The sequence below is a fragment of the Microtus pennsylvanicus genome, chromosome 13 (assembly GCF_037038515.1).
Source record: "Microtus pennsylvanicus isolate mMicPen1 chromosome 13, mMicPen1.hap1, whole genome shotgun sequence".
In the NCBI taxonomy this organism is placed as follows: Eukaryota; Metazoa; Chordata; class Mammalia; order Rodentia; family Cricetidae; genus Microtus; species Microtus pennsylvanicus.
This window is the reverse complement of record NC_134591.1, coordinates 34,316,673-34,336,467: the sequence shown is the minus strand read 5'-3', so window position 1 is coordinate 34,336,467 and position 19,795 is coordinate 34,316,673. Positions and strand designations below refer to the sequence as shown.

The following is a 19,795-nucleotide window of genomic DNA, read 5'->3' as shown; positions in this document are numbered from 1 at the left end:
ACACAGTTGGCTCTTGATAAAATTCCATGACTTGATCTGACTGATAGTGTGGTACGATGAGCAGAGGCCTAAATGGGGGAAGGTGGGAGGGAACTGGGGACGAGGAGAAAGAAAGCACTTTTCTTTATTGTTACGAGGGTCAGCTGCTGCCTAGTATGTGAACCTCTCTGATCCCTATGAAAATGGGTGGGTTTCTATCAATTGGGGTAGGTTTTAAACCACTGCTACTAAACACAGGGAGAAAGGCTTGATAGCATAACATTTAAAGGTAACTGCCTTTCAGATAATTTGGGCAAGTCCCACAGCTGTGAGATCTGGCTGGTCTCTGATGCATTTCCGAGACACTTCCTGTGGAGTTCACTGCAGGTCCTCGGAGGCTCGGTACATATGTATGGTACATACGTGGTTGTATATGAGAAAAATGGAGAGGGAAGAGTAGAGATGTCCAGGACTAGTGAAGCAGATAATCTTAACTATCTACAACACCTCAGAAAAAGAGAGCACCGCTGAGATCCATGATACAGGCCTCACTCATCATGCATTATTTTTTATAATTTTCTGTGAAATAGCAGAGAACCAAATCTTATTGACAAATAACTATGCATATATATGGAGGAAAAGTATAGTGTTTTGATGCGTGGACATACTGCCCACTCACTAAGTCAGGGAAGTTAGTGCCTCTATCACCTCAAACGATGACCATTTCTTTGTCATAGCAACAGTCAAACTCCTCTCTTTGGGTTATTTTGAGATATACATATCACTAAATGTACCATTATTATCATATGTCATGTAGCATATCATTGAATGTAGCAGCTTTATTGTGTGACAATGTGTAGTTTCCTATTTCACTGTGACGTCCGGTGTATTGACCACTGTCCCTTCCATCGTCGCTTCCTCCTTTCGACCCTAACTGCCAATAAGCACTATTCTTTTCAATTACCTTTTTAAAAGTATCTGGTTTATTTAAAGGAAACCCCGTTAAGGAGAAGGCTAGTTGGAATATAGTTTGACGCCCTACTACTGATCAATGAGAAGCTTGGCTGAGTCTTAGCAATTATTTTTCCTACTATTTGCCGGTAATTAGATTTGACTGGAAGCCTGCAGGTTAAGAATATAGGAAATAGCAATTTTTAGAGGATTGCTGGCAGCAAATTTTTGCTGTCGAGTGTATAAGAAAGCTCCTCTCTCTGCTTCATTCACTCCTCCAGTCAATATTTATTGAACACCTATTATGTCCTACACACTGCTGTGGGTTTTAGGGATACAGCAGTGTAAAAGACTAAGTCACACTCTGAGGGAGTGCACATTCTAAGGTGATAAGAGACGGAGCATGGGTAAGGAAGAGAGAAGCCATGAAGGCAGAGATGGTGGACACAGGGCCTCTCTGACATAGCATTTGAACAAGTTCTAAATACTGAAGATTATTTGATTTTATGGATGATATGACAGATATTTCATCATTAACAGTTCATACTCCACCTATATATACTGTTCTATGTGTATGTAGTAGCTCATATCTTTTTTTTCTGACCTAGGTTCCATGATAAGAGTTTGAGATAAGGAAAACGGAATTTTCAGGTCTTTCTAGTGAGTTATTTATGATTTTTATTATGACATTTTTAACTTAACTATGAGTGTGGAACACAAGACCTTGAAACATTAGCTTAAGTGATCGTGCTCAAGAGGTTTAAATACAGAAGTGAGCTTATATCTTGGCATCAACTTTGGTTCCAAGACAGATCCTGGCCATAGACACACCATCAGTGTGGGCTTAGGCAAGCTGCTCTCAAAACAAACAAACAAACAAACAAACAATCAAACAAACAACACCAGAATCTGCACATTGTAAAGAACATTAACCGACAAACACAGGCACAGCTAGGACTTTGCCGCAGCCCTTCCTAATCATCTGCATCATCATCTCATGGCCGACTTGTCACCTGTGTAGACTGCACAGCCATCGACGGGATGTGAGTTCTGATGGACAGAATTTCACGGGGCTCACGTCACAGTGCACGACCAGATCCAGTCCTACCAAGCTGTGAGACAACAGGGGAATGAAACCAAGCGGAGGGACGCATGGAGCACTGAGAAGCAGAAGCCAGCCCGAGACTGCCTAGCGTTTCAGACGAGCATCCTGGCCTGTGGGCTGCTGCACAGACAGGCAGAGTCGGATGCCGGAAGTGCTGAGATGAACCATTTGAAAAACATGCGCGTAATTTACCGGAAGTCTGCACCGCTTCACTTTTCACCGTCTTCCTGTTGCTGAGGGAAGTCTCTCCTGGCCACCTTCAGGCCTCCATACTTAGGGAGCCCTGGAAACTCAGGGAGGCCTATCCCAGATGCCGAGCTCTCGGAGGGGAGCGGGAGGACAGCCTTGATTCCCGTGTCACATCAGAAGCATAGACCCAGTGCCCTTCATACTTGTTGGGGAGAATTATCCCAAGCGCAGGCTGCCCATGCATTTGGATATACATAATTCCCAACATATTTCTGAAGGCAATTTACATGAGTGAACCACTAAAAGCCTCCCACTTAATTAACTGTACCCCTGGGGAAAAGCTATGTAAGGCCCGGATAAGTGTGGGAACAACATAAAGGTGTTCTCTGTGCCAAAAAGGGGATTGGGCTTGATGGAAAATCCCCAAAAAGGACCATCTGGCGGCATAAATTATCCATTTAAAGTGGCTGGTGTGAGCTAATGACACCAAAGTCGCCATGAACATGTGCAACATCCCTCCGTTGTGTTTTAATGTCCCCTCAGGCCCTGTTTCAATTACGACTTTCTATGCTGAATATGGCCAAATATAAATTCATCCACTACGCTCTCCAGTCCCCACAAATATATTGCCATGAGATTGCATTTTTCTTTAAGGAAACAAGGACAGACAATGGGCAATCCTTTTAGGAACACGATTTCTTTAAGAAGAAGGAAGGGGAAAAAATCTCTTCATGCAAAGAGGATTTAACCATTAAACCTAGTTATCTGATGGCTGGCAAAGGCTGCGGAGACACAGATGTTAGGATTTAGAAACATTTGACTCGCAATGTGTAGGTATGAATGGGAACCGCTGTGAGTAAGAGAGTTACCAGGCCGAAGTGTTCTGTCCAACTGGACACCACAGCCCCCAAATATGCCAGAGAAGAAGAGGAGGAGGCTGGGAGGGCTGGGCTCACTGTGCGGGGCTTTGTGTCTGTCAGCGTCATAAACTAGCTTCAGTACACATGGGACATGTGAGTATAGCCTCCTGCACACGTGTTCCACACCTGTATACTTCATTCGAATTGTCACTGAAGCAGGAAAGTTAGGACTTGCTTTAAAGCAGGGCTCCACAAAGTTTCCCATCTTTTAGTTTTTCAGTACACATAAACTTTCCATCAGCGCTACACAGGGGACACGGTTTACTGGCAATGGAAGTCAGCGTTTGCATTCTCGTCTGACCTGGCTTTATTTCTTAGGCACTTTAAGTGCTGGCTGATATACGTGTGGACAAAGATGACGGACGAGCAGCCTGTTGAGGACAGCCACCACACCTGGAGCGTTGCATGGGTGACGTTCAGAGACAAGGACACTAGCAGATCTTGGCACCCCCGTGCCCCTCACAACGCACAACACAAGCTGGTCTACTCTGGTTCCGCGCCTGCTCTAAATCCCCTGAAAGCAGGAGCCCCTGCCGCGTCATCTACCCTGGAGTTCTCGGAAGTGGCATCATACTTGATCCAGAAATTTCAACTGAAGTTTGCTGAGTGGGTAAACTCAGGAGCTGTGCGAGGGCACTGGGCAGAAGGAAATCACACAGGAGTCTTACATTTTCATAAAGGAACAAGATTAAAACAACCCAGTTGGTAGGGCTTGGGGGTTCATTGATACTTGTTTTCAATCAGGACAGAATGCAGCTAAGGTAGGGAGGAGGCACACACTTCTGTGAATGTCAGACTTTATATCGATTATGGAAACTCCCATGATCAGCATCCAGATGGCTCCATCACCCTAAAATCTCCCTTCTGTGGCTTCTTTATAGTCATATAAAGCCATCTATAGCCATAGAGTTTGTATATTGAAAAACTGTTGGGGAGGAGAGGGAGGTGTAAGCTTGGAAGATGAGGGGCTAGTTCCAAGATTTTCTTGGTGCCCGTCTGTTCTTGCAGGCAGTTACTTTGAGACTGGAGTGAGGAGGGATAGCCCGAGAATTTGTTCTTTTTTCTCTGTATCCTTATGTGCTGGATATAATTCTTAAGTGGACAACACAGATCACTTCACTTTATCCTCAAGTGTACTGAAGCAGCTCTTACTACGGTCAGGTTGGGTTTGACAGGAAGGCCGTGCAGTCTGACTGTAAGCACACAGCCCTGTCGCTGAAGCGAAGACTGCACTTTAGATGATTCCCAAGCCCCTTTATCTTTTACCCATCTGACTTGTATTGACAAAGGCATTGGAGCTTATTCCCCAAGCTATATGGAGGTCAGATGTTAAGGTTTGACTTGTATTGACGAAGGCATTGGAGCCCATTCCCCTAAGCCACATGGAAGGCAGACTTTAAGGTCTCCAGAAGCTGCTGATATCATAATTGCTCTGAGATTCTACAGCCACCGCTGATGACCCCATGGTTAGACCAACAGAAATGGACCCAGGTTCGTGCAGACAGACATAAAAGTAGCTGTAGTGTTTAAACATCATGATGGAAACCAACAACAAGGAAAAAACATCCAAATGTTCGTATGTTATAAAAATCCAACGTAATCTGTGGCATAGAAGACTTGTTCTGCTTTATACTGCTATCCATAGATTTGGGAAATTTGATAATTTTCCTTATAAATACTAGAGCATGCTTAAAAAATAAACAAAAGGCGTGTATGTATAAAAGCAAAAGAAAACCGCCACCCTGGCTACTCAAGAAGCTGAGGCAAGGGGAACAATAAAGCCTGGAACTTGAGTCCCCTGTGGGTTACACAGTGAGAGACCTCAGCTCAACAACGACCAAAGCAAAATGAAACACAGGTGGGCTCCATGCAGGGGACAGCCGTGAGTGAGACGACACACACTCGTCTGCCTTTCACTCCGGCTGTATCTGCTGTTCCCTGCCGCTGTGCGTGTGAGGATAGGACCACCTGTGCATGCTGTCTCCTTCCCGCTCATGACCGTCCCCTGCTCACCTGGCTCGACTTCGTGCCATCCACTGGACTGACTGCCGCTCCCCGGGGAGCGCCCTTGACCGGTGTAAAATGGTTCTTCACCAGGGCTGTCCATTTCGTCCTCCACAGACTTGAGGCGCTTGGTCGAGCTGAAAGAAACAAAGAAGAGCCTAAGCCACCTTTCTCCTGGACACCTCACTGGAAAAACGTGCAGTTCTAGGACCCTCTGCAGGCTCTTGTGGAGTTGTGCAACTGGACGTGGTACGCAACCTTGGCCTATGTGCCCAAGCCCTGGCTTCGTCTTTACTGATCAAGTTGTTGCGACCCCTCCATTTGGTGCCTTGTTTTCTTTGCGGAGTCAGTGGTTGGCTTCTGCGTTGGCTTCCACTTAGGAAGCCCAACTATCCTAGCTCCATAGGTGTGGCTCAGGTGTGGTCATTAGCAGCACGTCTAGAAACTTATTCAATTCTCTGCAGAAGCCCCCAAAAGGTTAAAAATAAGTAAATAAAAAGCAGGGCTCATTATCTTTCTAGGGATTCTTTGATAGCTTGGGGGGCATTTTTCATCTTCCACTTGGATTCGTTCATTAAAAAAGAGGTATTTACTACACATCACGTAGTCCGGATACTCCTTTAGGCACCAGAGATAAAATGCCAAACAGAATGGCTCAAAATAGCAGGAAGGAGTGAGTGCTTTGCCTTGAGATAAGGAAAAGCACAGACATACAGTCGTCTAGGGGCTTTTATGTCCTACACAGAGATGAGAAAAATAGCATTTTATTTCATTCGAGTGAAGGAAGACTCAGTTTCTATAGAAGTATGACAGAGGAATTTTTGCAGTACATTTCTTTCCTTCGAGCTGAAGAGCGACTGAAGAACCTCCCCACTGTGAAGTGTGAGGGTTGGACAGCAGGGGCACATCGCTTGCTGCTGATGTCTGCTCTAGTGAGCGGGCAGAGAGGGCCAGGAACACACTGCTGCACACGCAGGTCTCCCACTCTGGGCAATGGCTCTGGGAAGCCTCCTGCCCACATGTCAGGAGGAAGAACTCACCCTGGGTTTCAGTCATCAGACACTGGCTGTGTAGCTCCTCCAGCCAGGGGCAGCACTCAGACGTGGAACAGTGTGGTGAGCCAGACATGGCTCTCCAAGAACAGAGATGGAGAGGCCCAGGGAAAACAGAGGGGGCACAAAGGAACCATGCACTGGCTGTGGATGGAGGAGCTTGGGAAGGGCTCCTCAGGGCAGAGGGGCTCCTGAGCTGTGTGTAAGGGCTAATGAGATGGCAATAGAAACAGGAAGTGGCTAGAGTAGGCTGCCCCCACTAATGCACAACTCAGGCACTGTATGATTTTAAAAATATTAAAACCCTAGGTATTTTTTTGGCAAACTGCCATTGTCTCAAGTTTCTTAAGTTTGTTTTTTTCTAACCTTGACCTTTTTTCTTTGCCTCATGACACTTCCATGCCTCAAATCTAAGAGGTTAATGTCTGGCCCCTGGGGTCGCAGTGGAACCTAGAATGGCAGGGCAGCATCCATCCTCACTGCTGAGCTCATGGTATAAAGGTCACCAGACACTGAGTAACATCCCAAGAGCAGGTGCCTGGCAGCAGGGGCATAAGCCAGGTGTGATACACATAAAACTGCTCCTGAGATACTGAAACCAATAAACCAATGGAGGGGCCCAACAGATAAACATGGAGGTCAGAGAGGATACTGTAAGTCTGGACTTTATCCTACAAGCAACAAAGACTTCCGAAGTCCTCTATAGGTGTGACATGGGAGTTACATTGTGGAGAAGTGGCTGGGGAGTGCAGAGAACAGACTTGGGATGGCAGCAGGAAAAAGGAGGGGTTATAACTTGGGTAAGGGGAGATAATGTTACTGCCACAGTCTAAATTTTAAAATGCACAGGACACAATTTAGGTAAGAAATTTAAATCATTCACGTGGGTGGTTCAGTATTCTTAGGTTTTAAGTTCTATTCTCATTAAAACCAGATTGCAGGGAAGCAGCCCTCTGGTACCATGCTAATTTAGGACTCGAGGTCGGGTCTGAACTGCCTGGTGAATGGTCTTCCTTTTTCTGGAAGTTTGGTGAAAAGTAACCACTTGAAAACCTTTTCTGCTTTATGTAAAATGTGGCGACGGCATGTTCTTTATTTTCAATTATACATACTACATACAGAAAACTAATTTCAATATATAAAAAGCACAAGCCCCCTAGTGTCTCTCAATACAATCCTATTATCTCTTTTAGTGGAAAATACAAATGTTCTAACCAACTGGTTCCCCTTCTTGCCTTGCAAGCAGGTAGTTAGGTGCCAAATTTAAAGCAAATCTCTTGGTCAAGGTTCTTGATCTAATAAGGAGTGCCCGCCTTTCCATATGGGTTCTGGCTTCTTTCTCTACGCTTAGTAATACTTGTGTTTTAAAACTGTCAGCCACTTGAAATCATCTTGCAACATAGAAGACTGTAAGTTGGGTGAAAACCTCTGGTATACTCAGTCAAATACCAGACTTGCCTGTTCTGGCAAGACTGCTGGAGCTGTGGGGATGCAGTTAGGATTTCCCCCCAGGGAGTGGTGTTGCCTTGATATTCCATGATTCTTCTATTACTACACAAAGTTTTATGTATGTGGATGACCAACAGGACTAATTGGATCCCGCTCAAGTGCACCCTACACAACTGACTACATGTTTTACAATGGCAGTTGTGATGTCTGGGGATAGACGTGACGTGCTTACTGAAGGAAGTTCCCACTGCCCAGGGGGCACAGATACAGGTTGACATGGCTCAGGGAGTAGCAGATTCACTTCCCAGGAGATTTCTGTACCTGCTGGTGCCCTAACCACCCTTCCCCAGACTCCTTTCCAAGCTTTTCACGTGTATCCGGATGTGATCATTTATCTGGCTCTGGATTTGACCCCCAACATGAAGACTTTTAGAGAAACTGACTGGCAGAACTTTGAGGTCGTGGGAATAAGAAGTGCAAGTGATGTCCACTGTATCCTGGCTGACAACCCAAGGATTCTCCATCTTTTTTATCAGTATCACTTTTTGATCTCTAGTGTCTACTCCAGTCAGATTATTTTAAGTACTCCAAAGCTTCTGTGACGAGGGATCAGCCAAGCATCTATATTCAATGAGATCCAACCCCAGAGGTCAATTCCACTGTGTGCTGTTCTTTCCTTGTTAATACATTTCTGAGTTCTAAAACTTTGGGATTTCTTGAGAGTGTGCTAGTAAAATTCAAGTGTGAACTGCACAGGTGGGGATACCTGAGCTTGCGTGCGAGGACATTCAGGATGGACACAGGCTCAGCATCTGCAAGCTGGATGTGTGGATAGAAGGACAAGAAGATCCAGGAAGAAGGAAAGTTGGCAGTGCTAGGAAGGATAGGCAGGGGGCTTCCGAGACACAGTTACTGATCCTATGACCTGCACATGGATGACTATCGTGACAAAGTTCTTTAGAATAAAACGCTTATTCCTATTTTCATCCAACTTTTCTGTGATTTTGGAGATGCCCATCCTGCTGCAATATAAAACACATGGGAAACACAGCTCATGCTTATTTTGTTTACTTTATCTTCACTTTTATAAATGAACTGGTCCTTGATTCTGTCTTTTGATCCTGACTGTCTAATACAAGGATTCTATTGCATGCTTCCTAATACATGAGACACACCTTGCTTTGTACCCACAAGGCAAAAACCATTCCCCTTCCTGAGTGTTCACATCAACCAATCTGAACATCTCTACCTGTCAGTGTGCAAAGCTCCTCTGATTTGTTTTGGTGCCCATGGTGCCAAGTAAAAATACTTTGTGCCTATTGTTTGCTTCTGAGTTGGAAAAGAGACACTGTCCTTCAAAGGGCATAGAGCCAGACTGGGAGGAAAGACAAGCTTATGCCACTCATTAAGCAATAATACTCAGACAACAGCCACATGGACCAGGGTGAGGTGGAGACTCGAGATAACTGCTTTGCTGGGACCCCACATTCTATGGTTCCTGGATACACCATTGTTACTAAGACAATTCACTGCAAATAGCTATGGTTTGTAAATTGAAGAAGACCCAAATCTGAATGGTGACCTGTCTCTACTAGGGCTGTGGCCCTGGAAAGCTGCTGAACTACTCTGTGTGCCGGTGGCTCCAGGGCTGCAATGGCAAACTTGTCTGCTGGAGACAACTAAAACTTTTTTTTGTATGTGATTCTGGGCCATTCAACAAGGCATATTTTGTAATGTGATACAGGTAATTCTGTTGAGTCTATATATTGAAGGACTTTTTTTTCTTTATTTTTTTCATCACTTTATTGTGGGCAGTGAGATGCCTCAACAGGTAAGGTGTTTGCTGAGAAAAGCTAATAACTCAAGTTCCCTCTGGGAAACTCATGTAAAGGTGAAAGGAGGAACTGACTCCCAAAAATTTGTCCTTTAGCTTCTATTTTACATCCTTGCAAACACACCTGAATATATTCCGTCTCTCTTTTTCCTCTCTCTCCCCTTCTCTCTCTCTCACACACACCTACACACTAATAAAACAATAAATAAATAAACATCTCAGGAAGAGAACAACAAAAGAAAATCAAACATTACTAAGTTATTAACTAGTAATATTTATAATTAACTCCTTATCAGTACTAGTTATTTACAGAATAGGAGTGTGTGGAAGGACAGGAGGAAAGGAACACTGCAAGAGAGGTCCATGGGACAGAGGCTCACATGTGAAAAACAAGTCACCCATGCACTTTTAAATTAAGCTCCACCCGTAAGTATTTACAAAGCTTTTATTGTTGACAGAGTGCACTGTCTCCTCTGGCAGCAAATATTAAAAATCCTCCAAGTGTATTAACACCCAAATGTATTCTCAATCCCCCTTTCCTATTATAAATGCATTTGGGATTTGAGACTTTTGTTTTCTTGTGGAGGTGATACTGTAATGAACCAAGGAGGACATTTAAACAATGCTGAAGATATAATACAGTGTTAGAAATGACAGCTTGATTTATCTTCAAGTTGATGCTTAAGACACTGTTCATAAAGGTAAGGTAGATTCCCACACCAAGGAGAATGTCCACGCTCTGGGCATTATTTTAAATCATAAATGTCGAACAGAAATTGCATTTGATAAATGTTTTTCTGCAAAACCGCAAACATGATTGGCAGCCCTACTCTGCTCCTTTCTTTGCTGTCACAGTCCAGTGCTAAAGCCAATTTGTTAGGAACGCCATGGCTCTGATGCCTAATCCCCTGCCCGCGGTACAGGTTATCTAGAGACAGCAGGGTCTTGCAAAGTGCTTCTCCAGATGTTGGCTCTGATAGTTAACTAAGGGTATCAGGAAGTCTGGCACTCACAGGAAGCTGTGCTTTCCAACCTTGGCTTTTGCAGGCCTCCTGGACCACCTGGGTCCAAAGTATGGCCCTATTCTGCTCTCTGACCTGTATTTCTTTTATAACCTCATACCAGGATACGAAATCAGATGCATCTTTGGGGAACTTATGGGGTCCAGCAGGCTAAAACGGTTGTGGCCAGGGTGCGTAGGCCGGTGTCCTCAGTTCCCACCATATCCCAATCAAGCCAGAGCACTCACCTCTTTTTCCCCAGCCAAGCCCAGCCATCTTTCCCAGAGAATATACTGCATCCATTATCACTCTTCTCCATGTCTTTACTCAAATTATCCCTCATCCAGACACCGTGCCTTTCCTGCCTCGCCTTAAAGCATTCAGAGTGGAGCACCTCATCATTTTGGACAAAACCAATTCAAATCATGCTTATTTCATGGAATACACCTGAAGTAATTGGTTCTCTTACTGGTGTGTGTGTGTGTGTATGTGTGTGTGTGTGCATGCATGCGTGTGTGTGTGTGTGTGTGTGTGTGTGTGTGTGTGTGACTTGCTATTTGTCTCATGTATATTTGCTTTGGCTCTTTAATGAGATAGCCTATTGAGGCTTACCCCACTTCTTTTGTACCCTCTACTGTTATAGACACATTGCTAAATATCCAGCATGCTCAGAGTTCAAAATCAAGGTGTGCTTTTCTGTGTTTTAGCCTCTTGGAAGGCCACCAATTCACTTACCTGGTCGAGGATGTGCTGGGTAGAGACCTCCTCATTGCTCCTGGACTCATGCTGTAGTATGAGGAACTTTCCAAATCAGAGAGAGAAAAGTTAGGGCCGGTTCCTGCAGCAATTGGTGCTAGAGAGAGGAAAACAAACAAACCATAAGTTAAGTCCTATGGATTCCAGATCGACAGGAACTGATGTTAGCGTAGCATGGAACATATTTTCTGTTGGCATTTATCTGCAAAGCTTATCCGGAATAGACACGAATAAACTGTGACATCAAAGGAACACTGACAGTAAAGATGGTCCACACCAGAAAAGTGCATTCTTTCCAAGGCGCCCTTTATCTTTTCCTTTCTGTAACAGTAAACTGTCATCAAGCCTGCGGCATTCCTGGATGTTTTAAATGAAAATACCTCTCATATTTTAGTCTTAATTTTTTTTTTTCAAAAATGACTGCCTCAAATTTTCTCTAGGTTTTCTTCCTTTGATCCCAACGGCGTCTCCTTATCGGTATTTTGGAATTCCGTCTGAGTTTTAATGAGAGTGAATCGTCCATCTAGGCCCCCATTTCCCATTTCCTGCAATGGGAACTGTGTGCTCTCTTGTCTTTGCAGCACATGAGCTCCCTGCATACATCTGTATCTTGAGGTCTGTTGTTTTGCTTGTTAATTTGGTGGGATTTTGGTTTTTTGGTGTGTTTGTGTATGAGTTACGTGTTTGCAAAGAAGGGTTGCTTGCACGGCATGCTGCAGGGACAGCAAGAACGGCAGTGGTGACGGGATCGCATGGCCCGCGAAGCTGAAGTAGTTGCTACCCATACTTCATAGCAGATTTTGAAAACTTCTGATCCAATTGATCCTATCTGTTATCTTTATAGTGGATAATTTTGGAGACATGATTACCTGTATTTTTATATCTTCCCACTTCTAGATGCCTTGCCTACAATAGCTTAACAAGTATTTTTTGAATGAAATTAGTCACACCTACCAATCTTTTTTTAAAACTGTAAATTCCACATTGAGACTAATGGTTCAAGAAGCCTCTTTGAAATATTATGTAAAAGAAGTACAGTAGATATACTTAAAATATAACATATACATATTAAGTCCACCAATGTAGAGAAATACATTCAATGCATTAATATCTATTAGGAGAAAAGGTAATTAGGAACACCACGAGCCCAGATTTTACTCAAGAAATGATCATGGAGCACTGTTATTACCAATAACTGCTGGGAGCAGAAGACATGTAGACCAGAGACATCGCCCATGAACACACTACAGGGGAACCTGGCAGATTAAGGGAGAGATAGCTGAGAAGCCTTTACACAGTACTCCTGAAACTGGCACCAGAAGTGAGTGTCTAACCCAGCTTCGGAGGAAGAGGCTCAAGGCAGTAAAAGGGCCTGAAAAAATGTATCTGGGTGCTGAAAGGACAGGAGGGGCACAGATAACCGGAAGGAAAGTAGGAATTCTGGGTAGAGTGAAGAGCCTAAAGATAAGGGAACAGAAAATGTTGACTGGGTTTCTGACAGCTTTGTGTCACAGGACACAGAGTGACAAAAACCATGGCTAAGGTAGAGTCACAATGGATGGCTGAGGTTAGGTCATAAAGGATCTGGTCTTTTCTTCAGGAGTCCAGAGTTGAGTCTGGAGCATCACAAGTTTGTGAACCATCAATGCATTCAGCATCTCTGGGAGTAGAAACCTCTGCAGTGAGATTGCCAGTGTCTACGCATTGCCCCTGGCAGCCAGAGGCAATCAATCAACATTGGTCATATATGCAGGTGGCATATCACTAGAAAAAGAGGGGCCAGCAACCTTTGGGGATACCATCGGTTTTGCATTTATAATCTAGAAATACCTCTCACTCATGAGAGCAAGCATGGGAGAGAAGGGGTGGTTGAAGTACTGAGTTGGTAAAACATGAGGCAGTGATGTCATTTAAACAAGAAGATGAGGTGAGATGAGAGCCAAGGATGGCCAGGAGGAGCCAGGTATCAGTTATACCAATCAGGACACTCTGTGTCCTACTGGCAGCTCCTTGTAACAGGAACGAAGGCTTCTCAGGATGCTTGCCCGGGAGGCAGGATGAACTGTAGAGTACCTTAAGTAACTATGGAGTCTGAAGACATGAAGGGATAGAGCAATTTCTAAAACTATACATGGAGTTGGCTAATAGCAATGACTAAATCTCAAGCATAGCTGTCATGTAAAAGCAATTCTTTACTAAGATACGGAAAACTGAAAATCGAGCACCTGTCTCAATAACAAGCTTTAATAAGAGAGGGGCCTTTCGCTCATCTTGACAATAGTGTAAACATGTTTCCACTCAATAATGCTGCTACTCACTCTATCGTTTGTTTCTGTACTCAATATATTTGCATAATTTCATCTTTTATTCCACAATATTTTATGTATGAAATGGGCTATTATGCAAGATGTCCCATGCCACTCATCATTACCGGAGCTGCCTGCACATAGTACTATGCCAAGTGCTCCTGTACCTGGGGCCTCCTGGGGCCTCCAGCCTTGGTAACCAGAGAGAATGGAGAGGTCTGTCAGGGTCAAGAATCTGAATTTAGGTTTTCTTCACAAATTTCAGAGTGGAGCTGAGGCTCTGGCTTGGTGGGAAATTTTCCTCGGCCCTGAGCACGGGAGCAGCCCCCTGTGGTAAGGAGGAATGGTGAGGCAAGGCCTGGAAGGAGTGGGCGAACTCTGAGGCCTAGCTACACAGTGGTGGATGCTGGCCCTTCCTCTGAACACTTCACGTGCTGTGCGATCTGCTCTAGGAAAATATCTCCTTCCTCTGTTACCTTTTTACAATATCAAGAGAGCCAGAATATGTGAAGGAAGAAACATGCATATGTAAATACAGTGCACTACCTCTACACAGATTTAAAAAAATAACTCAGCCCACATAAGTGTTCCTTAATGGGCCTTATATTGACCTCCTATGTTCCATGTAGCTTGCAGTCAAGGGGGACGCAGCAAAGGCCCCAGACAGCCTGATCCAAAGTGCTCAATGGAATCATTGTGAGTGATTTCAGAGATTGGCAAACATGCACATCTAAAATTTTAAAGCATTCTAGAATCTAAAATGAGAATGAGCTTCTCAACCTGGGTTAACTGAGCCTAACAATGCAGAGACCTAAACTGTGCCTTCCATACAAGGTCCTGGCTCACACGTGTTCACGTCACTGTACATGCATGCAGCCCATACCCTACATAAGGTCAGCCTGGAACCAGCCAGGAGAGTGCCTCACACCTACGTGCAGGCTTCCTGTTGCAATGTCCCTCTAACAGGCATAGCGTTCTCCGAGTCTCCCATCTGGAAAACTGGCAGAGCCTCTGATAAGCAATGAAGACAGAACACCAGAAAGAAACGGTGGGGAGGCTTTTGGAGACCGTAGCACACCATGTATCTAGGAAGTACTAATGCCATGTAGCAAAACAATGATTATAACCATGCAAAACTGGCCCCCGCACTACCGCCATCATCATCATCACTCCCTTACGCGGTTTTCATGGACCAGCTGCTAGGCTAAGATCTTTAAGCCTGTCCTCCCACTTAATCCTCAGAGTGCCACTAAGAAAGAGCCCAGGCACAAAGAGATACAACAACTTCCCCAAGTCATGAAGACAGATCACACCCCCTGACCTGAAGTCATCCATATCCCAGAACTGCCTCTGCACCCTGAAACAGCTCACTCCCCTTTGTATAGACAGTTGAAGATCAATAAATACACTTTGAATTAAGGAAATAGTTACCATCCCCAGCCACCTCCCTTGACTTGGAGTAAAAATGAAAGTGTCTTCTATAAATACGCATAGGCATAGAGGAAGAGGCCCCTGTTTCTTAAGAAAGACAGCAATTACTCTAGCCTAAGTATCTTGTTCACCAAGGAGTTTTTCTCAGAAGGTTAACTTTGGAAATTGAGCCTTCAGATGTTATTTCTAAGTCATGCATCTTCCCTTCCCCCTCATTCCTGTCATGAGTCGAATGTACTCTGTGTCATTTCTTAATAAATGGTTTGCTATTAAGGCATCATTATAGTAATGTGGGCTATTGGAAGAAAGGGGTTACTTCGGTAGCCAGCCCTCTTGATGACCTGCTCTTCTGTACACATTAGCAGTTGGAGAGGGCTGTGGTTATTGAACTTCTGCCATCCACCAGAGACAATCTGCTCCGGGCTGCATTGCTGGAAAGAGAAGACTATGGGGAAAAAATCCTATCCAAATTTCTAGGCTCCTCTGCCTGGGAGATGATGGTGCTGAGTGTAGGGCTTGTTCGGCAGGACTTTTCAGGAAGTGTTATCAAAACGTCTACCCATGCGTCCAGCCTACAGTTGAAGGCACACAGAAGCTGAATTTCCGGGGACAGTGCAGATTCCAAGAGTCTCTTTGGTACCGTAGGCATTGCTTCATATGCTTGAAAACAGTGGGCAGGGCATGAAAACTTCTGCCCCTGAGAGGCTTGCAGTCTAGGGATTAGACATCACAGCTGTCCTTCCCTCAGACCGGCATGCTCCTTCCCCAATACACACAAAGGGGGGAAAAAGGACCAAGGGCCATAAATCCCTTCCCAAGGCTATGAGGACCCAGCACTTGATTTCTAACTCATAAAATAACTATGAAAAATTAAGACATCTTTTTCTTTCAATTGTGTGACCAAAAAACACTCCCAGAGAGTTTGGAGTTTGCACTATAGACTGGGGGCTAGGGACTCCAACAATAGCACACAGTTCTATGCCGGAACAATTTCATGTTGTTTTGCATTCCGTTGGCAAAGGTCCTGTAAGAAAGTCCATGTCACTGCCACAAAAGGAGTGAACATGGGAAAATACTTGTTCTTCTTTCCATCAAAGGCTCAGTTGTAAGACACACAATGCTATGAAAACTGGCGAATCTGGAATCATCGTTAAAGGAAATTAACTTGGAAAGTAATTTATGGCAAGAAAATCCAACTCCTTTGTTATCTCCCTTTTACTGTAATATGTTTCCTGAACACTGCCTAAAAGAGAGGGCTTTTAGAAAGAAAAAAAATAAGTATAGTCAAATTAACTCATTTTATCAATTTGTGTTCTCTGCCGGAGTTTCCTGACTGTGGCTATGACGGGCTGTAAAACTGATGAATTTGCATGGAAAAAGAAACCAGTGTAAGTAATTTGTGTAAGAGGTAACGCGGACATAGACTGCTATAATTCAGACGCCCTGCAGATAGCAGACCGCTGCAGGGTGAGCAGTTACGGGCTAGAAAAATGACCACGCTGCAGTCAGTCTGACTTGAATGGAAATCAATCATAAAGGTACTTTCTCTGCAGCTTCTACACCACAGCCTTCAGCAACTCCTTCGCCAAGCAGATTTCTGGTCTGTAAACCATGTGCTGATCTCCCCTTTCTACCCCTGGTTTTGGAGGAGTGGCCAAATGCAGACGGGGAGTAGGGTTTTCAAAGAGGAACATAAAAGGAAGGCACTGAACTAAGACATGGATTTCCCTCTATGTGAGCTTGCCTGCTATGAAAAGGTTTAAGCAATGCTTTTCTTTTTCTTTTCTGAAATGCAGTGCTCGTTGCCAAAAGTCAACAGAATGCTTTTAACCCCACAAAAGCAGTTGCTAGCACACACAGATCACCTCACTTACCCAGCCATGCCTCGTGGACACAAGTTAAGGAACGTGTGTGTGTGTGTGTGTGCGTGCGTGTGTGTGGGTATGAGAAGCACATAAATTTTTATTCATGAAAGCTATTTAAACTTTATTAAAATAGGCTGAATTCACTGATACTGTGTTATATTCCACTTTGAATCATAAAGGTTTGTTTACCTTTAACAGGTAACTACTCTAAGTTTAATTTGTAAGTTATTCTTATTCAGGCACTTGAGTGCATATAATATGTCTTGTGAGGAACTCAGACGTAATCTCCACAAAGGATGAGCTGTCTCTTATTTACATAGCCCTCTTAGCATACAGCATAGGTCATTTCACAGATTATACATGTAACAAATGTTTACTGAATTGAAAAACAATCAAATGAGCATGCTAATGAAAACAGCAAAGGACTCCTGTCTGCTGATTTTTATTATGCGCCAGATAATGTACATAAGATATATAATTTTATCCTATACTACCCCTAGGGAACATATTAACATTATTCTCATTTCCAAATCAGAAAATAAACGGTGATGTTTAGCAAAGTGTGGAGGGATAGCGGAGGGATCTGATCTCAGGTATTTCTAGATATCTGCCTAAAGAAACAGGGAGCCATAGCCTGTTCTCCTTGTCCTTGCTGTCTCATGGTCACTGGGGAGATGTGTTTCATGACATAAGTTACCACCATATAGTAGCAAGGCTTTTGTGTCCTCTTCTTTCTTCTCCAGATTTTCAGCATGAGGAATTATAGCTAGTTATAGTTATAGGCCTGGATGCAGGACCTCACACTAGGTCCAGGAGAGCGGCCATGGGGCAGTGAATGATGCTCAGTGATCTCTTGCATTAGTGGCTTCTGCCTTTGGGACTGAAATTGATTTTCTGCATCTTAGAGCAGCATCATCTTGTCTAAGCTTTTGGTTGAAGTCAGATGTGGTACCCGTTTAGGATAAGATAAAGCCTCAGTCATGGGATTCAGTCTTCTTGACAGGGGAAGATTTGATGGCATAAAAGGTCGTCTTACCACAATGATCTATAAACCATGGAAGGGCTTCTACACATAAGCTCCTTCCAGAAGAGAACGCTGGTATTGACCATTAGCTGTATCAACAGAGTCCTTTCTTAATAACCCTCTAATTACCTGTCTACAAAACAGTAACAAACAACAGCAACAACAACTGAATCATTTTCAGCAAGAACTGCTTCATTTTTCCTCCTCCACTTACTGGGTGTTAATTATGGACTCCTATTAATCATGGCTCAGCTTAGCATCTGTTGTGTGGAGCAACTTTTCTGAGTGAGCTTAGTCTGTCTCTTCCCAGACATGTCTACCAACAACAGTCTTTCCAATCCATGACAGTTAACTATGATCAGATATCCCAAACCAACTCTCAACACACTTTGGGTCCTTATTGTGGGGCAAAAGAATTTCTATCAGGCTTTTGGAAATCAAAAGGAAGCTTTTTAGCTTCCCAGTGTTATTCATTGGATAGTAACATCTGTTCTTCAAAGTGGGGCCTATATAGCAAATAAAGATTTACTAAAGGGCATATTATCAGTAGTGATCTCCTGAATTTTTGCTCAGAAATAGAAGCATATTTTTAAATACTATAGAATTAGGTATTACTTAAAATGCAGATATGATTAACCCATTAATGGCTGACCACTTACAACCTGCAACCTGCCAGTGTCAGAATGAGGATTTTTGAACACTCAATTACCCATTAAATACCTATTAGCTACCCAGAATGCTGCAGAAAGGTAGGCTTTGGCTAAAATCACAAGGATTAAGAATTTTCTAGATAGATGAGTAAGAACAGTATTGGTATGTTCTTATTTTGTCACAGTTAACTGAAGTGAGCACTACAACGGTTGGAATAACCAATTATTAGGACTCAGTCCTAAAGTTGGAAATTCTTAATTATACACATGTGCATGTTTTTAAACAATTTGCTGATAGTGGTAAGCTCAAGGATCAGCTCAAGAACACACAGTAGAGGGTCAAGGGCAAAGGCTTGATTCATAGCAACGATCATAGAAATTACCATTATTGGGCTCTCAGTAATTCAACCTTAGGGATCCTCTTATTTTACCTCTGCTATGTTCCTGAGACGCAACACCGTTTTAGCCCTCAGATTTATGCTCAGCATATAGCCAGGACTTTAAATATTTTATATTAAATAAATGATTATAACCTATGAGGGAAACATAGACAAGGAGCATTATAAATACTTACCAAAGTCCTATAGCTATTAAGGTTTAAGCTTTCATCCCCAATATAAATCCTGAACTACTCATGGAACCATATAGCCATTTTGATCATGGATAGTCTGCACTAACCACAGAAAGTATGAGCAGAGTGACTTAGAAAAGATTAGCAATTGATGGGCCTACAAAAAGAGACCATGACAACGAATTAGAATGTGCATCAGGATATTATGTCTGCTTCTTTTCCCAGGGTCCAGTGTCTATCCTAAGAGTACTCAGAATCTGGTAAACTTAGCAGAGGCCTCAGCCGAGGATAGAGAACAAAGAGCCCAAACCCGGCCATTAGAGGCTCTAACCAGGACTGGCACGCGTGTGAGTCTAACAGAGCACAGGACACTCATGCCCAGTGCTGTCCAGTGTCAGAAACACACTCCCACCACTTGTAACATACACAGTAGTGCACAAACAATGACCAGGACATATACCCAACACAGGACACACGCATGCCTAATTGTAGGGCAGGACCAGCTGAGGACAAAGCCAACATCTGGGTAGGTCACCTTAGTAGCTCGTCCCATTTGGTTGGTGAGGATGGGATAGAAGTATGTTGAGCCACCCATATGTGAATGGGCTCTCAAAGAAGTGGTAGGAAATCTTAGTCCTGACAGTCCCTCTCATTTGCTTCTTGCTTTCCCATCCAGACACTTACCCCAAATGAGTCAAAGGAAAAAAC

The 19,795-nt window shown here is 43.7% G+C and overlaps 1 protein-coding gene across 4 annotated transcripts in view; it reads right to left on the bottom strand.

Moving 5' to 3' along the window:
* The window catches only part of Nfia (nuclear factor I A), a 335,086-nt gene that overhangs the window by 84,809 nt on the left and 230,482 nt on the right, over positions 1-19,795 (bottom strand). For all 4 annotated transcript variants that reach the window (XM_075946348.1, XM_075946347.1, XM_075946349.1 and 1 more), the window contains 2 exons: positions 11,220-11,337; positions 5,158-5,285 (listed from right to left, as the gene is read on the bottom strand). In XM_075946348.1, coding sequence (XP_075802463.1) covers positions 5,158-5,285; positions 11,220-11,337 — 246 coding nt within the window. The remainder of the gene's footprint in view (positions 1-5,157; positions 5,286-11,219; positions 11,338-19,795) is intronic.